At 44.1% G+C, this 21,044-nt stretch overlaps 1 protein-coding gene across 3 annotated transcripts in view; it reads right to left on the bottom strand.

Annotated features, from left to right (window-relative positions):
* The window catches only part of CACUL1 (CDK2 associated cullin domain 1), an 80,266-nt gene extending 68,793 nt beyond the window's left edge, over positions 1 to 11,473 (bottom strand). Inside the window, exon 1 of one of the 3 annotated variants that reach the window (XM_007064220.4) lies at positions 10,916 to 11,473. In XM_007064220.4, the coding sequence (XP_007064282.3) occupies positions 10,916 to 11,243 (328 nt within the window). In that variant the 5' untranslated portion in view covers positions 11,244 to 11,473. The remainder of the gene's footprint in view (positions 1 to 10,915) is intronic. The other 2 variants (XM_043551125.1, XM_037904032.2) reach the window with 2 other exon arrangements.
* Positions 11,474 to 21,044: the final 9,571 nt, after the last annotated feature.

Raw genomic sequence — 21,044 nt, 5'->3', positions numbered from 1 at the left:
CCTCCCCAGGCTTCAGAGCCTGAGTTCCAGCCCAAGCCTGAACATCTACGCTACTGATTTTAGTGCCATAGCCTGAGCTCAAGTCTCTACACTCACTGCCACCAGTTTTAAAACAGTGTAGACATATCCTAAAAGTTCCCTAGTGTGTGTTGATGTAGACCATTAACACGCACTAGGGAACTTTTTGTGCATGCCAGCAAGGGGCCATATGAGCCAGTTAGTGCACAACACACCAGTGAATATTAGTCTACACTGGCTGCGGTATAAAATAAGGCACCATGTAGACAACCCCTATATCTTTCAGTGCCTTAGTTCTCCTTCTATAAGAGAAGCATAGTACACCCATACCTGGCAGGGATGTTGCAGGAAGCAATACATTAAAGATTGCAATGCACTCAGATATTATGGTAATGGGGGACATAAGTACCTAGGACTATATATATACTACTGAGCTCAACCACCATCCCACTTTTGTTCCTTGTGTCCTTTTCCCCCACACACTTTGGGCATCCACACAGGCACAGTCAAGCCCCTAACATCTGAAATTAAAGCTCTCTCTTCTCAGACAAGGAAGCTTGATTAACTACCCATGGAACAATTCCAGCTGTTCTAGAATGAACAACACCTTTTCCCTCGAAAACACCTAGTGTATTGCATTAGCAGAACCACTTTGCTAGCTCTTGCTCTCAGGGAGCTTGAACGCAAGTTCCAACTAGCCCAAAGACACCAAACAGTCAATACAATACAGAGCACGTTTTTTACCAAATCAGAACTGATCTGTTCAAAATTGTATTATCATCTGAGCAGGGAGCTTGGTGCTCCGCAGAACACAAGAAGAGACTGCTCCAGTTCCAAATAGCTCACATTCTAAATGGACAATATAAATTCAAACATTTTGGAGAGGGATATAGTCAGAAACCATGAAGGTATTTTAAATACTTTTCTAAATATAGCATCACTACTCTCTTTGGTGGATTAACATTGATGGGATTAGTGAACTAAACAGGTTTTAGTTTGGGATTTGAATGAAGGGAGCATGGTAGCTTAATGCAACAAGAGGGAGAGGATTTCAGGCAAAACTTGCAACATGAAAAGACAAACACAAGAAAAGAAAGATACAAAGGGCATGGAAAGAGGTGCGAGTCAAGCAAGTGTCTGAATAGCAGCATCAAAAGCAGAACTGAATTGAAAAGATTTCTCAGTAGAATGGTACTTTACATATTTCTTCTTATAACATTTAGTTCAGATTCAGCAGTTTTGCTGACTGTATAACTCTAAAATGCTATACTGCCAGCCCATCTTGGCAAAACTATTTGTTCACTCTTGCTTAATATTTGTTATACATTCTGTTCATTGCAAATGGATGGACACCAGGGGCTTTAGGACACTCAGCAGTGTACGTAGCACGCCTATCAAGTATTGTAGCCTGCCTTAGCCACAGCTAAACCTTCGTTCTGACAGCACGCCACTCTACTCCAGCAAATCAGTGAAGTAAAAGTTACCTATGACACTAAGGACTAGAGCCACAAAGGGGACAAACTCAGCACTACAATATGTAACATTTAGGTGCCCTGTCACTTAGTGGAATCCACGGCCCCAAGCTGGGCAACCAGGCTCCCTATGCAATGCATGGGGAGAGTGAGGCATCTAAGAATGGGATCCACAAAAGCCAGCAAGCTGAGTGGGGAGCCGCCTAAGCTAGCCAACAGCAAACACTGAGGAGAGCAATATAAATAATTAAATAGTCATTGGAACATAAGACCCAAGTTCAAATCCCCACCTCCTAGGTGAACGCCTCCACCACTGTGCTAGAGAATCAGTCTCGCTCTCTCTGGCACAAGGACTATTTAAGTAATTTATACAAAGTGGAACAGCTTCAACTTGACAGAATAATACCCACACCAGTGTTCAGGGAGTTCACTTGGGAGGTGGGAGACCTGGGTTCAAGAGCCTGATCCAAATCAGCAGAGGGGGGGACCTGAACCCAGGTCTCTCACATCCAAGGTGAATGCTCTAACCCCTGGGTTATTGTGCATAACAGAGAGACCACCTCCTTCTCCTTGGATTTTTATGCATGGCCTGATCCAGTAGGATGCCTGGGAACATGTCTACAGGATTTGGCCCTGCAGGAGAGATAGGCAGGGAAATATTTAGTCTGAGCATCCTCCAAGGCTTAATCACCAAACTGCTCAGTGGTGTCAGGACTAAGGCAGCTGTGTACATGGCCAGCAACAGAAATGTAGGTGTCATGGGAACTTTACAAGTGGGAATTTAGGCACCTACATAGTTAGGTGGCAGCTGACTAGGGGGGTTGAGGATTTAATTTCTGGATTTAGGTGCTCAAAGTGGCAATTAGGTACCTAAATTGCTTTATGGATCTAGCCCTAAGACTCATAATAGTCTAGTATCTGGGTAGCTGTTCTCAACAAAACCTTACATGTAGCTTTGGACAGCCTAATCTGCTTGTATTAAAAAGAATGGTTTGGTCACCAGAGAAAGAAGAGACTTTAGTTTAAAGTCTCATCCAAAAGATAATGCCTCCATGCAGCCAACACTAAATATTAGTCCAAATCCTCGTATAGATTTGAGTGTAATTAACTATGCTACCCTGACAAAGAGATCGAGTGACCTAAGAACTAATTTGGAACTACATGGAATCAATTTTTAAATGGAGTGATAAGCCCTATCAACTTTTTTGTGGCACCACAAAGAATTAAGCACTAGAAACCTGAAAACCTATTCCGTTTCAGTCTCGAAGGGGGCAGGGGTAAAGTGACACTTTTATGAATAACCCTCTGACAGAGGTAGCGGTTGCAGTGTACTAACTGGCTAGAACCTATAGATTCTGGAAGTATTGTGTAGTAGATTTTAATTAGAAAGCTATTACAAACCCTATTTAGTCCATTCAGGAGTAAAGTGCACTTGATTGCCACCACACAGCTTTCAACTGAAGCCAACCAAAATGTTTATATATCAAACGGTCCAAGGACTGTGCACTGTCCAATTCCTGCTAATTTTATTCTTTCCCTTAAAAAAAATAAGTTTCTCCAGAATTCTAAGAACTCTTGCTCTCATATACATCACATCCCTTTCTTCCCACCCATATCTATTCACACCGAATAAATGCTGAATTAGCACAATGCTGCCTGATGATCATTTCCGTAGGGTTAACATCAAGATTGTGCAAAAACAGTTTTACCGAGAGCAAGGGCAGGATGGGGGTGGGAAGATCAACTCAGTGAGTTTTTAGGGTAATAATTTTTATTTTTTTCCATTTGTTTATGAATATCGCACATATTTGAAAGTAAGTGTTATTTGCTTTTTATTTTGTTTTTAAACTACCAACATCATTAGGCTCCAGTTTCTATCTGTAAGTGAAAACATTCTAAAATATCAGAAGAAAATTCTGGCGTGGTATGAGCTATACAATTCTCCAAAAGGCAGCTGACAACGTGGTTCTACATAAATCTGGCAACCTTTTTTTATTTATTTTTCAGTGTTGAATTCATCCAGGGGCTATTTCACATTCAAACCATACTAAATGTGAAAACTGCTGATCAATACTGCAAATTACTGATTACCAGCTATCACTGTGTGATTTTATCTGACACACTATGACTACTGTTGAAACAAGTGATAGAAAACTGGTGATTAAAGGGACAGAAGTAAACCAAACAATTCCTCCCAGGTAAATTGTAAACTTTGCCAAGATTTGAAAAGTAGCAAGATAAAAGGAATTTTTCTACACTTTCTGAGATGAGCATTCAGTTTCTTCAGAGCCTAAAGTCAAATGTGCCAGTGAATTAAATGTTGTCTATTAAAGTGGAAAAGCAGAATGCTGATGAGTTTTATACTGCAACAAGCATTTTCAATCTCACGGTCATAACTGAAATACTGCCAAAAAATATTCTTGTTCCAGGCCTTCCATGAACTCTTCCACATCAACTTCATCCAGAAGCCATCCAAATGCCAAGAAGCAGCAAAGAGCAATCACTAATTGTCATAAAATAAACTTGAAATTGATAAGAAAGCTGCAAAGTTCTTTTTATGCTAACCTCACTTCCTGTATAGCACAAAGTGACAAATTAAAAAAACACTGAAGCACTTTGTCCCTAAACACTCTCCTCCAGACAGATTTAAATTCACAGATCCACTAAAAGATCCTGCAAGTGAAGAAATTTTAAAAAGGAAAAACTGAAAGAGTTAACATGGACATGAATGCAAGGTGATTACAGTTTCTAAATCACCTATAGGGACCCACTCCTTCTCAGAAAGAGCATCCAAACAATGGTTGCAAACTGTCATCATGGCTAAATGCTAAATCATATGTTCTGGGTCTTTTGATGTTCACAAGGGTCTCACAGTCCATGTGGATTTGTGAAGTGCATTATTCCAAAACAAAGAAAAGTCAGCATAAGAAGAGAGGGGGAAAGCTGAAAATGCAGAAAGATTCATCAGCAGTGTTAAATGAGAGAGGCGAAAGCTTGACTGAAACTGGTTGGCACAGGGCCTCCAAGAGTAATGTAAATCTTTATTCTTAACTACAGTGCAAGTCCTATTTAATAGGTCTTAGGTAATTCAGATCAGGAAGAGCCAGTTGGAAGAAACTGCATTCTAGGCAATTGCAAAGCATAGTTGAGAGAATTCCAACTAAACTAGCAAAGCCTGCTAGATAGTGTCATTCAAATATACCAATACACAGTGGAGTAACATCTTACACGGGGGTTAGGTTCTAAAGTTAGCACGTAAGGCGAAAATCACGTATAGTCAAAATTACCCTTAAATATCCCTTAAATCACCCATAAAGTACTGTATACTGTACATGGTTTTGTGCATACAACCCTGTACAGTAATATGTATACATGTATAATGTAGACAGTAAATAATAAAGAGTATATATGCAAAATATAATTTTACAGTACTGTATTTTTAATTACAGTGGGTAATTACAGGGGGTCATCAGGGCTTGATGTCAGCCCAGGAGACAGAGGTGATGGAGAGCTTGGGTGACGGAGAGAGAGTCGTAGACAAAGTGGTTGGCTCTGGTTCAGCTCGAGAACTTGATTGCATAGGCTCATCTGCTGCTGGTTGTTTTTCCCTTGAAAAACATGGTGATCGGCAACTGTCGCTGTTGTCTCTTGAGCTGCTCAAACATTTCTTGATATGGTCTCAAATCGTCCATAATACTATGTGTGATTTTGAGGCTTTGTTCCATAGAGGGATCGTATTCAGAAATTAAATCATTCAAGTGTTTCACTGCTTGGAACACTTCAGAAAATTTATGAAGATTCCAACTTGCTGGCTCTTCCTGGTCATCATCATCATCTTCATCTTCTGTAGACGATTTTATCAGTTCCTCTAACTCTTCGTTAGTCAACGTTTCTCTATGGCTCTCAATTAATTCTTCAATTTCTTCCTCAAGGATGTCGACGAAGCCATCACCACCCGCTTGCCTGGCCACCTGAAAAATGAGTTTCACTTCTTTGTCAATGGTCGGGAAACCCTTAAAATCATTCACACATTCTTTCCATAGGTTTTGCCAACATGCATTGACTGTTTCAGGCTTGATTGCATCCATTGCCTGTTTAATATAAGTGATGCAATTGGCAATGTTGAAGCACTTCCAACACTCCATCACATTAAGATTGGGATCAGCATCCATAGCGCTACGTATCCGTGAGAACGTAAGCCTCGTGTACGTGGCCTTGAAACAGCAAATCACGCCTTGGTTGGAGGTGATATTGGGGGAAGAGAAAGACGACTTCAACATCATTATGCGCAAACCAGAGTGCCACAGGGTGGCCAAGAGCATTGTCTACAATCAGCAACACTTTAAAGTCAAGTCCTTTCTCTTTGTGGTACCGCTTCACCTCCGGAATGAAACACTTGTGGAACCAATCCAAAAATACTGCTGACGTCACCCAAGCCTTTTTATTTGATTGCCAGGACACAGGCAGGAGATTTTTGTTCTTGCCTTTTAGGGCACGGGGATTTGCAGCCCTGTAGAGTAAGCCCAGCCACATTACCACAAAACAACACAGTCACACGGTCTTTAGCTGCTTTGAAGCCAGGGGCTTGTCTTTCTGATTTCGAAGTGTAAGTGCTGTTGGGCATTTTTTTTCCAGAAGAGCCCAGTCTCGTCAGCATTAAAAACTTGTTCCGGAAGATAGCCCTTTTCTTCTATGATTTTTCTTTAATTGTTCAGGGTAGGCTTTTGCAGCCTCTTCATTGGCAGATGCAGCTTCACCGGTAGTCTGTACGTTTTTGTGTTGAAGCAGTTCCTGAAACTGTTAAGCCAACCTTGGCTGGCTTTGAATTCCTTCTCATCAGAAGGCTGTCCCTCTTTGGTGGGAGGTTTGAACAGCACACAAAGGCTAAGAGCCTTTTCTCGCAAAGTGTTGCCATCGATAGGCACACGTTTACAGTTCATGTCTTCCAGCCATAAGTTTAATGCCTTTTCAGTCTTCACTGAAGTCTCATCACGCACCTGGCTTCTCATCTTAGCAGTTTTTGGAGCACTTGATGCCACAGCATGACAAATTTCTCTCTCTCTAATCTTGATGCTAGATTCTTTGCGGCCATATTTACGTGCCATGTTGGAGACCGACATACCGTCTCTAACTAAGTCCAACACAGCCAGTTTTTCCTCCAGCACTGGAGCAGATCGCTGTTTCTTCGGCTGAGCACCAGATGAAGTAGTTGGCTTGCGTTTAGGGGCCATGTTGTACGAAAAATACGTACAGTATCTTTAAACACTAGAATCACACTCAGCGTGGCGAGATGCTCACACTATGAGAGGCATGCGGGAACTGAGACTGACTGAGGGAACAGCAGATTCAAGTTTCCCATCTCACGCTCACTCCGGGACATAAGCTCATTGAGTGGAATGGTGGGCGGAATCGCCTGCACTATTTACAGGTATCTTGTTATTTTTCTTTTTTTTTTTTTCTTTTTTTTGCAGAGCGCGTATAGTTGAATTTTCTTAAGTTAAATGCATGTATGATGCGACTCACCTGTATCCAAGCACACCCTGCAACTCATACTTCTCTTTTATTGTTGTATGAATAAAAATAACTCTAGTATTCCTCTTGCAATCACCATTCACAACTATAACAAATTAGTTCTAAGAATGAATGCTTTTGGAAAACATTCTCTCATATGCTGTATGAAGAGTTTACCTGTAGAAATTGCTGCTCTTCATATGATGACCATTCCCCATTGTCCTTTGTTTTTAAACAAAGTAGTACAGGACGTTAAAAGAATGTCCAATGAAATTTTTCCCCAGCTATAGCCTGGCATACCGTAGCAAAATTATGAATCCATTCTGTGGCTGCATGACACACCACTACTTCCCACTCACTACTCAAAATGCTTACCAAGAGTAAATTTCAAACTTTTTGTCTACATCAATGGATTTGTTACACAGAAAAATGAACACAGAATGCTTTATAATTAAGTTCTTACATAATTTGGGTAAACACATATCAGCATATCTCATAATCATCCTGCTGCTATCTGCACTGCCAAACAATGATTTATTAAGCTGAGCGACAAACCCATATTAGCCATGTTTGCAAGTAGAGCTAAAGCCGAACTTAAAACAGTTTACAGCCACATTGTGCGTTGATGCAAACTGCGCTTTACCCATTTTCTCTACAATTATCCTACGATCTGATTACAAACACAATCGATAAATTCTCAATATTTTAAGTAAAACAACATGAACTGACTCTCTAATGACCTTAGGGAAAAAAAACTATAAAATGAACGGCTTCTATAAATATTAGGTTTAGAATCATCTATCTGGCGATGTACAACAAAACTTGCAACGGAGAGGTAACTTCTTTTAAGTCTTTTATGGGAACAAAAGGAGGACAATGTGAAATTAAATATGCAACATCAAGTCTATCTAGTTTTAGGTCTACCAACCTTACCAGAATATTATTTATACATTAAAATAGATTTGACCGCCTGTATGTATTTTAAAACTGCAAGACTGAAGAGTAGTTTAGACCAGCATTTCTCACATGCTGCCAAAGGCGGATTTTTTTGCAGCCATGACAGCCTCCAAAGCACGGGCAGAGAGGGACGGGCGGTGGGGGGGGGGGGGCGGCAAAGCAGCAGCCCCTCCGTGCAGCACCCAGCTGTTGCTCCTGAGTAGCTGTTACCAAGGGCAGCGAGATGTACCGCTTTGGTGTTTACGCTGGTGCTGCCAGCAGGGATCGGTGCCCTGCATTGCGCAACCTCCTTGGGGGCTCCGGACAGCACCTCTGGAAACAAGTGGGGCCAGTGTCGGAGGCAGCTCTTGTCAGTGGAGGCAGCTGTGGCACTCGGTCACTGGGGCACTCCCCTGGGCATCTCCCCTGCTCCCACCCAGCTGGGGCACAGGAAGCCTGGGACTCCACCGGTGGCTGGTGAGTTCCCGGCCCACCTTCCCCAGGGAGGGCTCTCGCTGAAGCGCCAGAGGAGGCAGGAACAGAGATGGGTTGGCACTTTCCCTGCCTGGGGCCGCACTTGCTGTTTACAGTTGCTATAGATACCACAGCTGTTCAACAGGCCTGGCAGCTCCCCGGCAAGGTGAGGGGTTCCTGCTCCATGACCCACACTGAGCACAAGAATAGACGCAAAGTCTGGGTGTACTGAATGGGGAGCTCTATTTCCTACCACCTTCCTACTGCATAAATAAATTACAATGATTTGGACGTGTATATGTGCATATTTATTTGTTTTTCCTAAAGTATTTTAGGAAAAATTGTCAGAGTGGCCACCAGCAAGAGTTAGTGGCCACACTCTGAGGCACCAAAACATTTGTTGTGAGAACCCCTGGTTTAGACAGTAAGCTGCTGCTGAGGTAGGGAAGGCAGGAGAGAAATTGTTGGTTTGTCCCTCCTCTTCCATCTCCTCACTCCCACACACTTATCTCTTCAAAACATCCTCAGAACATACCTGTGGAGTAATTATTATCCTAATTTTTCAGATGTGGAAACTAAGGCAGAGAGATTAAATGGTTTATCCAAGACCAAGAATAGAGTCAGTGTCAGAGTCAGAATTAAAACAAAAGGAGTTCCTGGCCCTGCATTCAGATCACAGTGCCTCTAAGGACTATGCCATTTGAGCAGCAGCTGCAGAAGCTAAGATCTATGTTGCTCATGTACACATACCACCAAGGTTTATCTGTCATAGGCCAAGATGATCTACCACAGGGTTCTCAACCTTTTTCTTTCTGAGCCCCCTCATGCTATAAGAACTCCCCAGCCCACCTGTGCCACAACAACTGTTTTTCTGCATATAAAAGCCAGGGCCAACGTTATGGGGTAGCAAGCAGGGCAATTACCTGGCCCCACACCACAGGGGCCCCCGACAAAGCTACACTGCTCAGGCTTTGGCTTCAGCCCCGGATAGCGAGGCTCAAGGCACCAAGCTTCAGTCCCATGGGGTGGGGCTTCGGGTTTCTGCCATGGAGCCCAGCAAGTCTAAAGCTGGCCCTGCTTGGAGGGCCACCTGAAACCTGCTCATGGCCTCCCACGGGGCCTCAGGCCCCTGGTTGAGAACCACTGACGATCACACTGAGGAGTTCTAATGAACCAAACATTTGTTCATGATTTCATAAATATTTTGATTAAACCATTTTACTAGTTTTTACATAGCAGTACTGGATAAGGGAATTCTGAAGATAAGTGAAGGTCTGCATACCTACTAGTACATAGCTATTTCATGGGAGCTCTGGGAACAAATGCTCAAATATGCTTAAAAAAAAAAGAAATCTGCCATTATAATGACAGATCTATATTTTAGGAGACCCACACAACACAAAAGCAAACACAGCAGTTCCTTCACCCTCAAACCTAAAAAACAGAGTTGTCTGAAAACTGGAATTCACATTACACAGAAAATTCTGAAATTCTGTTTTTAACAAAATTGTTCCAAAACAGAATGAAAAATTAAATTTCAAGATTTCTTGCAGAATTCATAAATTTCATTCAGAAGAAGATGAAATGACATTCCATTGTGACCTTTCTGAAACATTTCTGAATCTACCAAACTACCTTAAAGACTAACAGATTTATTTGGGCATAAGCTTTCGTGGGTAAAAAGCCACTTCTTCAGATGCAACTGCATCTGAAGAAGTGGTTTTTTTAACAATGAAAGCTTATGCCCAAATAAATCTGTTAGTCTTTAAGGTGCCACTGGACTCCTCATTGTTTTGGTGGACACAGACTAACACGGCTAACTCGATACTTGATACCAAACTACCTGGAACCCACCAGGTGAGGAGCCAAGCAGCATGGGAAGTCCCAGCTCTGAGGCAAGTGGGAAGGATGAGTGCGAAGGGATGCTTTCTACTTCCAACTCAGTCAACCATTCAAATATTTTTGTTCTTAGTTCAGATACAGGCAAGGGCTGAGACAGGGAAGTGAGAAGTCCACCTCAGGGAAGTGGACCAGTTTGAGAACGGACTCAAGGCCCATACAGGCATGTGGGGGAAAGAGAGCGTTCAAAGGGAAGGAGGCGCGAAAGACAGTGACAGTTTTAGCTAAGCAGCAGGATGAGAAGGGCAAACACATGGTGGGAGAGAGGACAGTTTCAGCCTAGACTCCAGGAAGTGGAGGGAAGCATAGCTCAGACACACAAGCGAAGTCCCAGCTTCAGCCCCGTTTTACAGAAGGGGGTGGGGCAGTGGCAGTGAGGGTAGACTCCCAGGCCCCGGACACAGCACGTGTATCACAAGGGCAGGCTGGGAGACCCCAGGCGCAGAGTGTGAGTATGCCAGGGGCGACACAGGGACAGACTCCAGGCCAGGGCCGCCTGGTCACAGGGTGTATGTGTGGGAAGCTGGTGGGACCCAGGGGCAGTCTCGGGGTGGGGTGCAGGCCTCTCCGGGGCGGGCCGGGCCAGGCCAGGCTCTGTCACTCACAGAACTTGGAGGTGGAGGTGTTGATGGTGGCAGCAGCGACGGCTCCTCCCTTGCCAGCAGCCCCTGCAGAGTCACAGCCCTTCATCAGGCCATTGGCTTCGGGCACCATCTGGGCCTCTTCCTCCTCCTGCGGCTGCCCCCGGGGGCCCTTCCTATCCGCGGGCAGCTGCAGGGCCCTGTCCCCGAGGGGGGCCTGGGCATGGCCCGCAGGGCGCTGCTGCCTGTAGCCATCCACACCGGCCTCCCAGTTGTTATGGTTCTGATCGTCCATCATGGCCTCATAGCTGCTGCTGCTGCCCCCCTCCTCCTCCATGCTCTCCTCCTCCATCCTGCCCGGGGGAGGGGGGCCCCGCTCGGTCCGGCTGGGGGCGGCGGGAGCTCAAGACCGACCTCCCATCCTGCACGTTACATCCCAGGGCTCAGAACCTCCGGCTCAGGAGGGCAGGGCAAAGCTGCGGAAAAGCAAGCTCAAGCTTCAGCCGTAAAGAACGCCGCGACACTTTGCGGCGGCGGCGGCTGAAGCGGACCCTCCGCCCGGTGCCGCCGCGGAGCACTATGGGGATCGTAGTCTACCGGGCGAGGGAGGCGATAGCTGTATCACGTGACGTGGCCCGCAGCCATTGTTCCCGACGCCATGACACTATAGGCAAAAGGCCAAGGCGTGGGCCGGGGGAGTTGCTCAGCCTCACATCGGGGGTGGTGCGGGCGGTACCCTCGCTGTGAATTGAGGGACAGAGCCTGTGCAGGAGAAAAGACCCCCACATGTCAGGGAAATTAATTCTTCCTGTTGTGAGGGGTGGGGAAGGGAGACTCATTTCTGGGGAGGGAACCCCCTTTTCTTTGGGGAAGGTGCCCCCTTTTTTCCAAATGGGGACATTGTTATTCTGGGGGAGACTCTCCTTGTTTGCCATCTGCTGGTGGGCTCTCTGGCAGGGAAGGACTTGGCTTTGTGATTTCCCCTGAGACAGGGCTTGAAAAATCCACGGGAGGAGGAAGTGCTGGGCCAGGGGTGCTAACCTCTGCAGAATTTCAGCTGTCATATAAAAAGGGCTTCGAGCCCTCCTAGCGGCAAAGAAAACCTTCCAAATATGAACTGAGTGTAATCCAATTACTAGTAACTTGGACTGCAGTCGTGCCTAGTGGGCCCAGTCAAGGATCAGGTCCCCATTGTGCTCTGCTTCAGAGACCATACAAACCTAGCTTCATGACAAGACACAATGAAACAGACACAGTGTAGCCCACTCTCAATTTCACCACACCTCTCACCATATTTGGTGGTTTTCTTAAAGTCCCAGCTCCTGTAATCATGTGACTGTGAGACGAGCGGCTCTCATTTTAAAAAGCCCTCTTGGTTGTGGATGAAAAGTTTGAAAAAGTGATCTGACTGTATCACCCCCCCCCAAAAGGTCAAAACCCAAAAGGCAAATACAAAGAACCTCAAATGGTAGTTTTTTAAAATGTAAATCTCATGATTTTTAAGCCACTCGCATGATTTTTGAACAGTTGGGTTTGGCAGTACTGAGGCAAATGGAGGGAAGGAAGAAGTAACAGTTAAAAAGCACTTTTATGCATAATGAGCAGTAGTCTCAGCTCATTATCTGCCTACCCCTTGTAGATAGGGTTGCCAGGTATCAGGCATGCCCGGCTCCTAGGCGCAGGGTCTGGCACGAGGGCTCCACGCACTGCCCCCGCCCTGAGTGCCAGCTCCGCAGCTCCCATTGGCCCAGAACCGTGGCCAATGGGAGCTGCAGGGGCAGTGACTGCAGGCAGCATGCAGAGCCCCCTGACCCCTCCGCCTAGGAGCCAGACATACCAGCTGCTTCCGGGAGCCGCGCAGGGCCAGGGCAGACAGGGAGCCTGTTTTAGCCCTGCTGCGCCGCTGATTGGGAGCCACATGAGATAAGTGCCGCCCAGCCGGAGCCCACAACCCATAACCCTCTCCTGCACCCCAACCCCCTGCCCCAGTTCGGGACCCCTTCCCACATCCCAACTCCCTCCCTGAGCGCATACCCCAACCCCCTGCCCCAGCCCTGATCCCCCTCCTGCACCCCAAACCCTTCATCCACAGCCAGGAGCCCCCTCCTGCACCCCAAACCCATCATCCATGGGCCCACCCCAGAGCCCACACTCCCAACCGGAGCCCTCACCCCCTCCCACATCCCAATCCTCTGCCCCAGCATGATGAAAGTGAGTGAGGAGAGCAAGCAACGAAGGGGGGGGGGGGATGGAGTGAGTAAGGGGGGGGGGGCTTGGAGAAGGCGCTGGGCAGGGCAGGGCCTCAGGGAAGGGGCAGGGCCGGGGGCAGGGCAAGGGTATTCGGTTTTGTGCAGTTAGAAAGTTGGCAACCCTACTTGCAGACATAGGCCTCAACTCCAGCCCTGGAGCACCCACGGGGAAGAATTAGTGGGTGCTCTGCACCCACTGGCAGCCAAGCTCCCCTACCCCCATGCCCCACTTCCTCCTCCGCCTCCTCCCCTGCGCGCGCCGCATCCCGGTCCTCTGCTTACCTCCCAGCGCTTCCTGCCTTGCCGCTGCCTTTGGCAGCGCGCTTGGAGGGAGGGGGAGGAGTGGGTACATGGCGCGCTCAGGGGAGGAGGTGGGGAAGAGGCGGGGCCAGGGCGAGGGTTTGGGAAGGAGTCAGAATAGGGGCAGGGAGGGGGGTGGATTTGGGTAGGGACTTTGGGGAAGGGGTTTGAATGGGGGTGGGGGAGGGGCAGGAGTGGGTGGGGCAAGGGTGGAGTCGGGGCGGGGCTGGGGGGCAGAGGAGAGTCGAGCACCCACCAGCAGAAGAAGAAGTCGGCACCTATGCTTGCAGACTGTCTTAAAGAGACTACAAACAGTCTTAGTGCCCCTGCTGCTGCTCTGAGCCTTTCCAAGCTGCAGCAGAGTTAAAACTGATCTGTTTTATCACTGCAAAGGGGGGAGGGAATTTTAGTCTTCAGAAGTTTTCTCTAGTTATTGGGTGAGGGAGGGGGAGTAATATTTCTCCTGTAACTAAGAAACTATATTTTTAACAAAGGTGAGGAAAGAGCAAATTTCAGGAGTTCTCTTTCAATTCCACCCACTAGCATCCAGCCGTATTTATCAGTTCAAGGCCTGCAGAAACCCATTTATTTAGAAGCAAAAAGACACATTCAGTTTCAGGCAATTTGGAAAGGTCGCCCTCTGCTGGCATGTGACTTCGAGGTCAGTGTTGAAATGAGACAGTAAAAGAACATCATCAGATTGAAATCTAGTCCATTTTAAAAACTGAGTTTAAAGTAGTTTCAGGCACTATACCAGCCTTAGACAGCCCCTGCCGTTTTATTGTGCGCAGTGTTGTTCTAGCCGTGTCAGTCTTAGGATATTAGAGACAAGGTGGGTGAGGTAATATCTTTTATTGGACCAACTTGGTCCAATAAAAGATATTACCTCACCCACCTTGTCTCCCTCCTAATTTTTGTGATTTTAAAATTTCTTCAAAATATTCCCATTTTTAAATATTTTCTTCCCCGCTCCCATATTACAATATAAAAAAACCCCCACACAAATAACGGGGGGAACTGATTATAGTGATACAGTGACGCTGACTATGTACAGAGTGCTGACCAATGCAAAACAGTAATCTTAGGAGTTACTTGCAATTATTATTATTTATTTATATTATTTTAGTGCTTAGGAGCACCAGTCATGGTCCAGAAGCCCAGTGTGGTAGGTGCTGTACGAACACAGAACAGAAAGACAGTCCCTGCCCCAAAAGAGTTTATAATCTAAGGCTATGTCTGCACTACCACCTATGTCGGCAAAATTTATGTCGCTCAGGGTGTGAATATTCCCCCCCCCCCCCCCCGGAGTGACATAAGTTACACCAACATAAGCGCTAGTGTGCATAGTGCTGTCAGCAGGAGAGCTTCTCCCACTCTCACAGCTTCTGCCGCTCGCAGGGGTATGTTTTTTATGGCAATAGGAAAGCTTCTCCCACTGACATAGCTTCTGCTGCTCATGGGGGGCAGGGAGGAGGGTTATGCTGACAGGAGAGTTCTCTCCCATCGGCATAGAGCGTCTTCACAGATGCGCTGCAGCGCTGTATGTGAAGACATGGCCATAATAATGATAGTAGGTAAAACATTTCAGACAGAATTGTCATGTTATGTTGATCGAGTCCTTTTAAAATTTCAATCTCTGTCATTCAAATTGTGCCACCAACTTGAGTCAGGGTGAGGGCCTTTGCGAATGAGTGAGGGCATGATGCTGTTAGTTGTGTCTGACTCCAAACTCACTTTGCTGACATGGCTGAACTTGCCACTGACTTATCTCTGTTAGAATCTCTCAGGATGTACTTGACAAGCTGGTTTCCCATGGTGAAATGTGAGGTAGTGTCTTTTGCTACCAGCTTATGCATAATTGCAGTTCAGATCCTTGTTGGCTTCAGTCAACATCAGACAAATGAGACAGAAAGGTTGTACATAAAATCATCTGTATTGGACTCGAATCATAGAGGACCCTGGAACTTTTCTTTGAAGATTGAGCTAAAACTAGAAGTGGTAAAAACAAAATTGTCAAAAAGTAATTTTGGCCAAAAAAAAATCTTTGAATTGAAAACAAATTTTCAAATACATTTTCTGGTTTTCAATGGAAAACTGGAAAAAAAAATTTATCAAAAGCTGCAGATGTTATGGGTTTGATTTTTTCACTGAAAAAGCAACCAAAAAAATTGTGAGAAGGCTTGACAAAACCAAAAAAGGAACCTTTTTTTTTTTTTTTCAAAATTTCCCATGGAAAAACGATTGGCATTTTTCTAGCATCTCTATTAAAAACCTACTTTGTCTTTATTTGTGTTGTATTATTTGACAGAATTGTCTTACTGTGTGTGGATGGAGGAGAATAGCTTCTATAATATTCTTCTAACTAATAATATTACATACAATGTATACCTACCTGCTATAATGATCTTCAGTCCTCAGTAACACTGGTTTTTAGTTGCTTAAATGCTTGTCCATGCTGACAACACGAAAAGCACAAGCCCCCTATTTATGTACAAAATGACTATAGCATGAACAGCAGCAGTGCAAACAGCTCCTCACTGTCATGTCACTGACGTAAATCCTAACTTGGTGAGATAATCTCTAGAGAGGTGTGAAGGTACTTCGGGATTCATGCCCATTCATTTTTTGGCCAAAATGACATTGGGTCTGATCCATGCTTATTGAAACCATTAGACTACAATGGCCATTGGAGCCGGCCTGTTGTGAGGGGCCTGGATGCATTCAGTGATTAAAACAATTTGGCCACGTTATGTTTTTTTGTTATATATCTGATCTAGGAATAATCAGTTTGGCAGAAATAAAAACGACTCCATCAGGCTTTGTTCAGACCAAAATTCAATAAGCTGTAGTTTGCAGCTTTCTGGAATTTCTCTGTTTCCCAAAGAGTCATGGCCTGATTCAGAGGCCAAACATGGCTTTGGCACATCTCTTGTAGAGCTCAGATTACTGATAGATAATGTAAGGCAGTGTTTCCCAAACTTGGAAAGCTGCTTGTTCAGGGAAAGCCCCTGGTGGGCCGGACCGGTTTGTCTACCTGCCACGTCCACAGGTTCGGCCGATCGTGGCTCCCACTGGCTTCCCGCAGCCCCCATTGGCCTGGAGCGATGAACCGCGGCCAGTGGGAGCCGCGATCGTCCGAACCTGCAAACACGGCAGGTAAACAAACCTGCCCAGCCTGCCAGGGGCTTTTCCTAAGCAAGCGGAGTCCCAAGTTTGGGAAACACTGATGTAAGGTATCAGGGGGTAGCTGTGTTAGTCTGTATCCACAAAAACAACAAGGAGTCTGGTGGCATCTTAAAGACTAACAGATTATTTGGGCATAAGCTTTCGTGGGTAAAAAACCACTTCTTCAGATGCAAACTGTTACTCTTTAAGGTGCCACCAGACTCCTTGTTGTTTTTGATAGATAATGGTCCCTCTCCCACCATCCCATTTTGGTGATCTGTTGCTATGTCTTGACCATTACAAGATGAAGGACTGATCATTTACTTTGTTTGTTGTTAACTTGAGCTGTGTCTCTGTATCACAGCTTTCTTTGTGCAGCAGGTGGTGTGTAATATTTAATATGAAGAGAGCCCTTTATAATGAATGTTATGGTGAAATCTAAATCAGCAAACAATTTTTAGACTAGATTAGTGTGTCTATTTTCTACTAATCACAAAGATATGTAAATGATGTTTGCACATCTTAATTGCTAGTGGAACATTATAAATATTAGTTGCATAGGGACATTGACAGTGTGGCACCTGGATGCTTTTTCCCCCCTCACATTGTATCCTTAGGTCACAATGGTTCACAGTTGGAGAATCCTCGAGTACTGGTGAAGAAAATGTTGCTACAAGCAAGATAAACTTTGTTCCATATTGAATTTCTTTGTTTTTTGTAGCAGTTTTGATCAAAGCAAAGAGCTTTCTCCTCAGCCTTGTCATCTATAAAATGCAGAACAGTTCTGATTATCACGACAGAAGTTTTTTTTCTCCTGCTGATAACAGCCCACCTTAATTGATTAGTCTCGTTACAGTTGGTATGGCAACACCCATTTTTTCACGTTCTCTGTGTATATATATCTTCCTACTGTATTCTCCACTGCATGCATCCAATGAAGTGGGTTTTAGCCCATGAAAGCTTGTGCCCAAATACATTTGTTAGTCTCTAAGGTGCCACAAGTACTCCTCAGATTTTACAGTCTACTTCCTCCATGACTGAATAAGGAAGATATCTAAAGGAAAGTAAATGGGCCAAGATTTAATACTGCTAAGTGGGAAGAAGAGGGAGGCATTTAATAAAGAAATTAAAAGAGGACATGTACCAACTATTGAGGGTGTATGCCTTCCTTTTGCCCAAATGGTATGCAAGTCTAGTGATCCACCACTGTTCTTAGATTCTCGGGTAGTGATAATGGTCCATAATGCCTTTGATTGTTTACTGCTGTCAAGGTGGTATTACCATTCCTTTCTACTGAAGACTTCACAAAGGTTATTTATTCCTGTTACCTATATGCTATACTACTCCAATGCATTATACTTAAAACTGAGTTTGAAAACCCTTCAAAGTTTGTGCCTGCCTCCTTCTAATATGCTGGCATAAACTGAGCACTGGTGCTCAAGTATATATATTTCCTTTCTGTTAATTTCCAGGGACAAGTCAGTGTACTGGTGATTCTATGTGAAGCCCTGAATAGTTTAGAACCCAACTATCTAAGAAACCATCTTTTACTATATGTCCCCCTATGGCAGCGTAAAACAGCTGGGATGCTCTGGCTGTTGGTTCTTTTCTTCAGAACCTGCAAGGTGTTAGGTGTCCTCAACTCCCAGTGAAATTATTGGGAAATGGAGACTCACTCAGCTGTGCGCAAGATGTGAGCTAACTGACTTATATATGGAATACAGCATTTCACGTTAGCCCCAAACACAGCAATCAGGTCTCAAACCAGTACCAATGATTTTTTTCCAAATTTAAAAAACAGTCTATGTTTAGCCATTTCTGAGTTATGTGAGTGTTTTAAAACCTCTTTATTCAAGGGGCTTTTTTCACAGCTGAAGAATACGTTGTTTGATAAGCAAGCGCATTATATGGTCTTTTTGGAATGGAAAGCAAACAGTCTGAAAACTGGCTGCTATATATGTGAGATGTAATTATGTCACATAAGGAGATTTTTTTGTATAATCCTAGGACACCTACTGCCTGTTTTATGTACTTACGTTTGCATAACTCAACAGTTAATCCATATGTATTTGCAAAATCATATATTTAACCATCCAGAATCATTCTAAGATTAATGTAGTTAAAAGTGTTAAAATACATATTTAATCAAAGACTCTAGTCTCTGATAAATAATAATCAGTAAAAACTGCCAAAAGGGCATATTCTCATCTTGGATGTGTGAGGAATTATACATGCAAATCCCCAAACACGAAGAGGAATTTTTCCCCCTCAAAACATATTTAACCAATGAACAAGAACAGTTCTGGGGCTATTCCAGACTGTCAGGTACTAAGCAATACAAATTTATAACCATCCCTGAAATGCTTTTTTTCTTAAAGTAGACTGTCAAATCCAACTTTGAATTCCTTAGCTGTTTTCTGAACATGTTACAACCTGAAAGCTGTTTCATATCAGGTGTGGTTAAAACAGAAGCAATGCATTCAGTTTCCTATTTACTGTTGACAGTTTTATTCACGCATAAAGAAATTTGGGCAGAGAACTTGAAAACATGACTTTGAGAAGAGTAAGTAAGTAGGGATGAAGATGAGAGTTGTTAAGCTGTAGGCTAAACAGACAAATGATTCCATGTTGAAAACATGAGCGGATTACAAGTTTGTTCAATGCAGTGAATGACAAGGAAATTATTTGTGAACACACAATTGAAAGCTTGACTTTAAAGCAATATGAATTATCTTGATTTGAAGTTAAGAGGATTAAAAGAGAGTAAATAATTCAAGGCTGCATTTGGAGATTATTTTCTTACAATTTTACATGTATCCACTCGAGGGAGTACTTTCCATTAGGTATTCCTTTTCATGTATGTTTTTGTTAATTTATTCTTCCTTGATGATAATGTCAGTTTTATTATCCCATTGAAAGATAAATATTCAGCAAACTAATAGAATACAATATTGTCTGGGCTTAGACAATAGAAAGAGCCTGGGACCTCTCCTGCCCCAAGAACTACTTCCAGGAATAAAGTCCATTCACAAATTTATAAAGAGAAAACACTAACACGTTAGTTCAACAACTGGCTAGAAACCACATCACTTACGATGAACAGTGCATTTAAAAATAAATATTTGTCATTGTTGACAAATTGATATGACACACTGTATGTGTGTGTGTGTGTATGGATAGATAGATAGCTATAGATATATTAGGGCTTGTTTAGCTCTATATAACGAAAATTTAGTCTTGTCCTTAAGAGCTAATATTAATATAGTCTATTCTATATATGTTCTTCTATTGCACTCATCACCATACTATCTGAATGCCTTCCAGAAGTACTATAAGCAACATGACCACACACCTGTCATGTGGTGTTTGTTCTCTCATAGTCTCCCCCAGGTAGAGAAGCATGTGTAGTGGGACATCTTATTTTGGTAGGATTTGGGGGGAGAGGTGATTTTGTTTCATTATACATGTTTCTATGTATTTATGTAGAGAAGGCAAGGTCAAAGAAATGTGCCTTGGACTTTGAGCAGAAGGTGGTAAGGTTTGAGTCGGTCCTTTGCTCCTGGGGAAGTTCATTCCAGTCTCAGACGAGTCCCTTAAAAAGTTCTCTCTCCTACACCGATGAACTTCACTTTTATTGTAGAGAGAGTTCCATTGTGCCAGAGGAGTGTAGTTGTTGACCACAGTCTTCATCCTGGAGCTTTAGGCAGTCTTTTAGATACCCTGGGCTTAAGCAACTGAATACCTTCAAAATAAGGATTGAGCCCTTGAGCTTGATTCAGATTCTATGGGAAGACAGTATAGAGAGCAGAGAACGGATCTGATGTCCTTGTGATAGCCTATACATTGCAGTGTGCTGTACTAGATGGAGTTGGCTGCATGCCTCGCTATACGCCATCGCTATAGGGTGAGAAGTGACAGAGCTGTGAATAATTGAGGCTGGATTATCATGTGCCAGGATGGGAGTCCTTGTACCACAGTGATCTCTGACTGCCATAACTGGAATGGATGGGGCAGCAGGACATCCTTGAGACAGAGGAGCACAAAGAGCACTCATATCCCCAACTGAGATGTGCCAAGAGCTTACTTTATTTAATACTGCAAGTGACATCAGGCCAGAATGTCAGATCATATCTGAGTAACTGAGTCTCTTAGTCCAAAAGCGAGACTGGTTCATTCAGCAGAAATTTATTCTCTTCTCAGCGGCCCTGATCCAGAAAGCACTTAAGCACACTTAGGCAGTCCCATGGGCCTAGGATTTATGTTTCCATCTAGGCATACAGCAATTACCTGCACTATTTATAGATGATTCACAAACAGAAAATGAGCCTACAGTAAGAGTTGAGTTCCAACTTCCATCGCAACCCACTATTTCAGTCATAATCAATCATATGGATTATTTTCTCTATCTACTTATATTCACCAATATGAAGGAATATTTG

This window comes from Chelonia mydas, chromosome 7, assembly GCF_015237465.2.
Source record: "Chelonia mydas isolate rCheMyd1 chromosome 7, rCheMyd1.pri.v2, whole genome shotgun sequence".
Lineage (NCBI taxonomy): Eukaryota > Metazoa > Chordata > Testudines > Cheloniidae > Chelonia > Chelonia mydas.
This window is presented reverse-complemented; position numbering and strand designations above follow the sequence as displayed.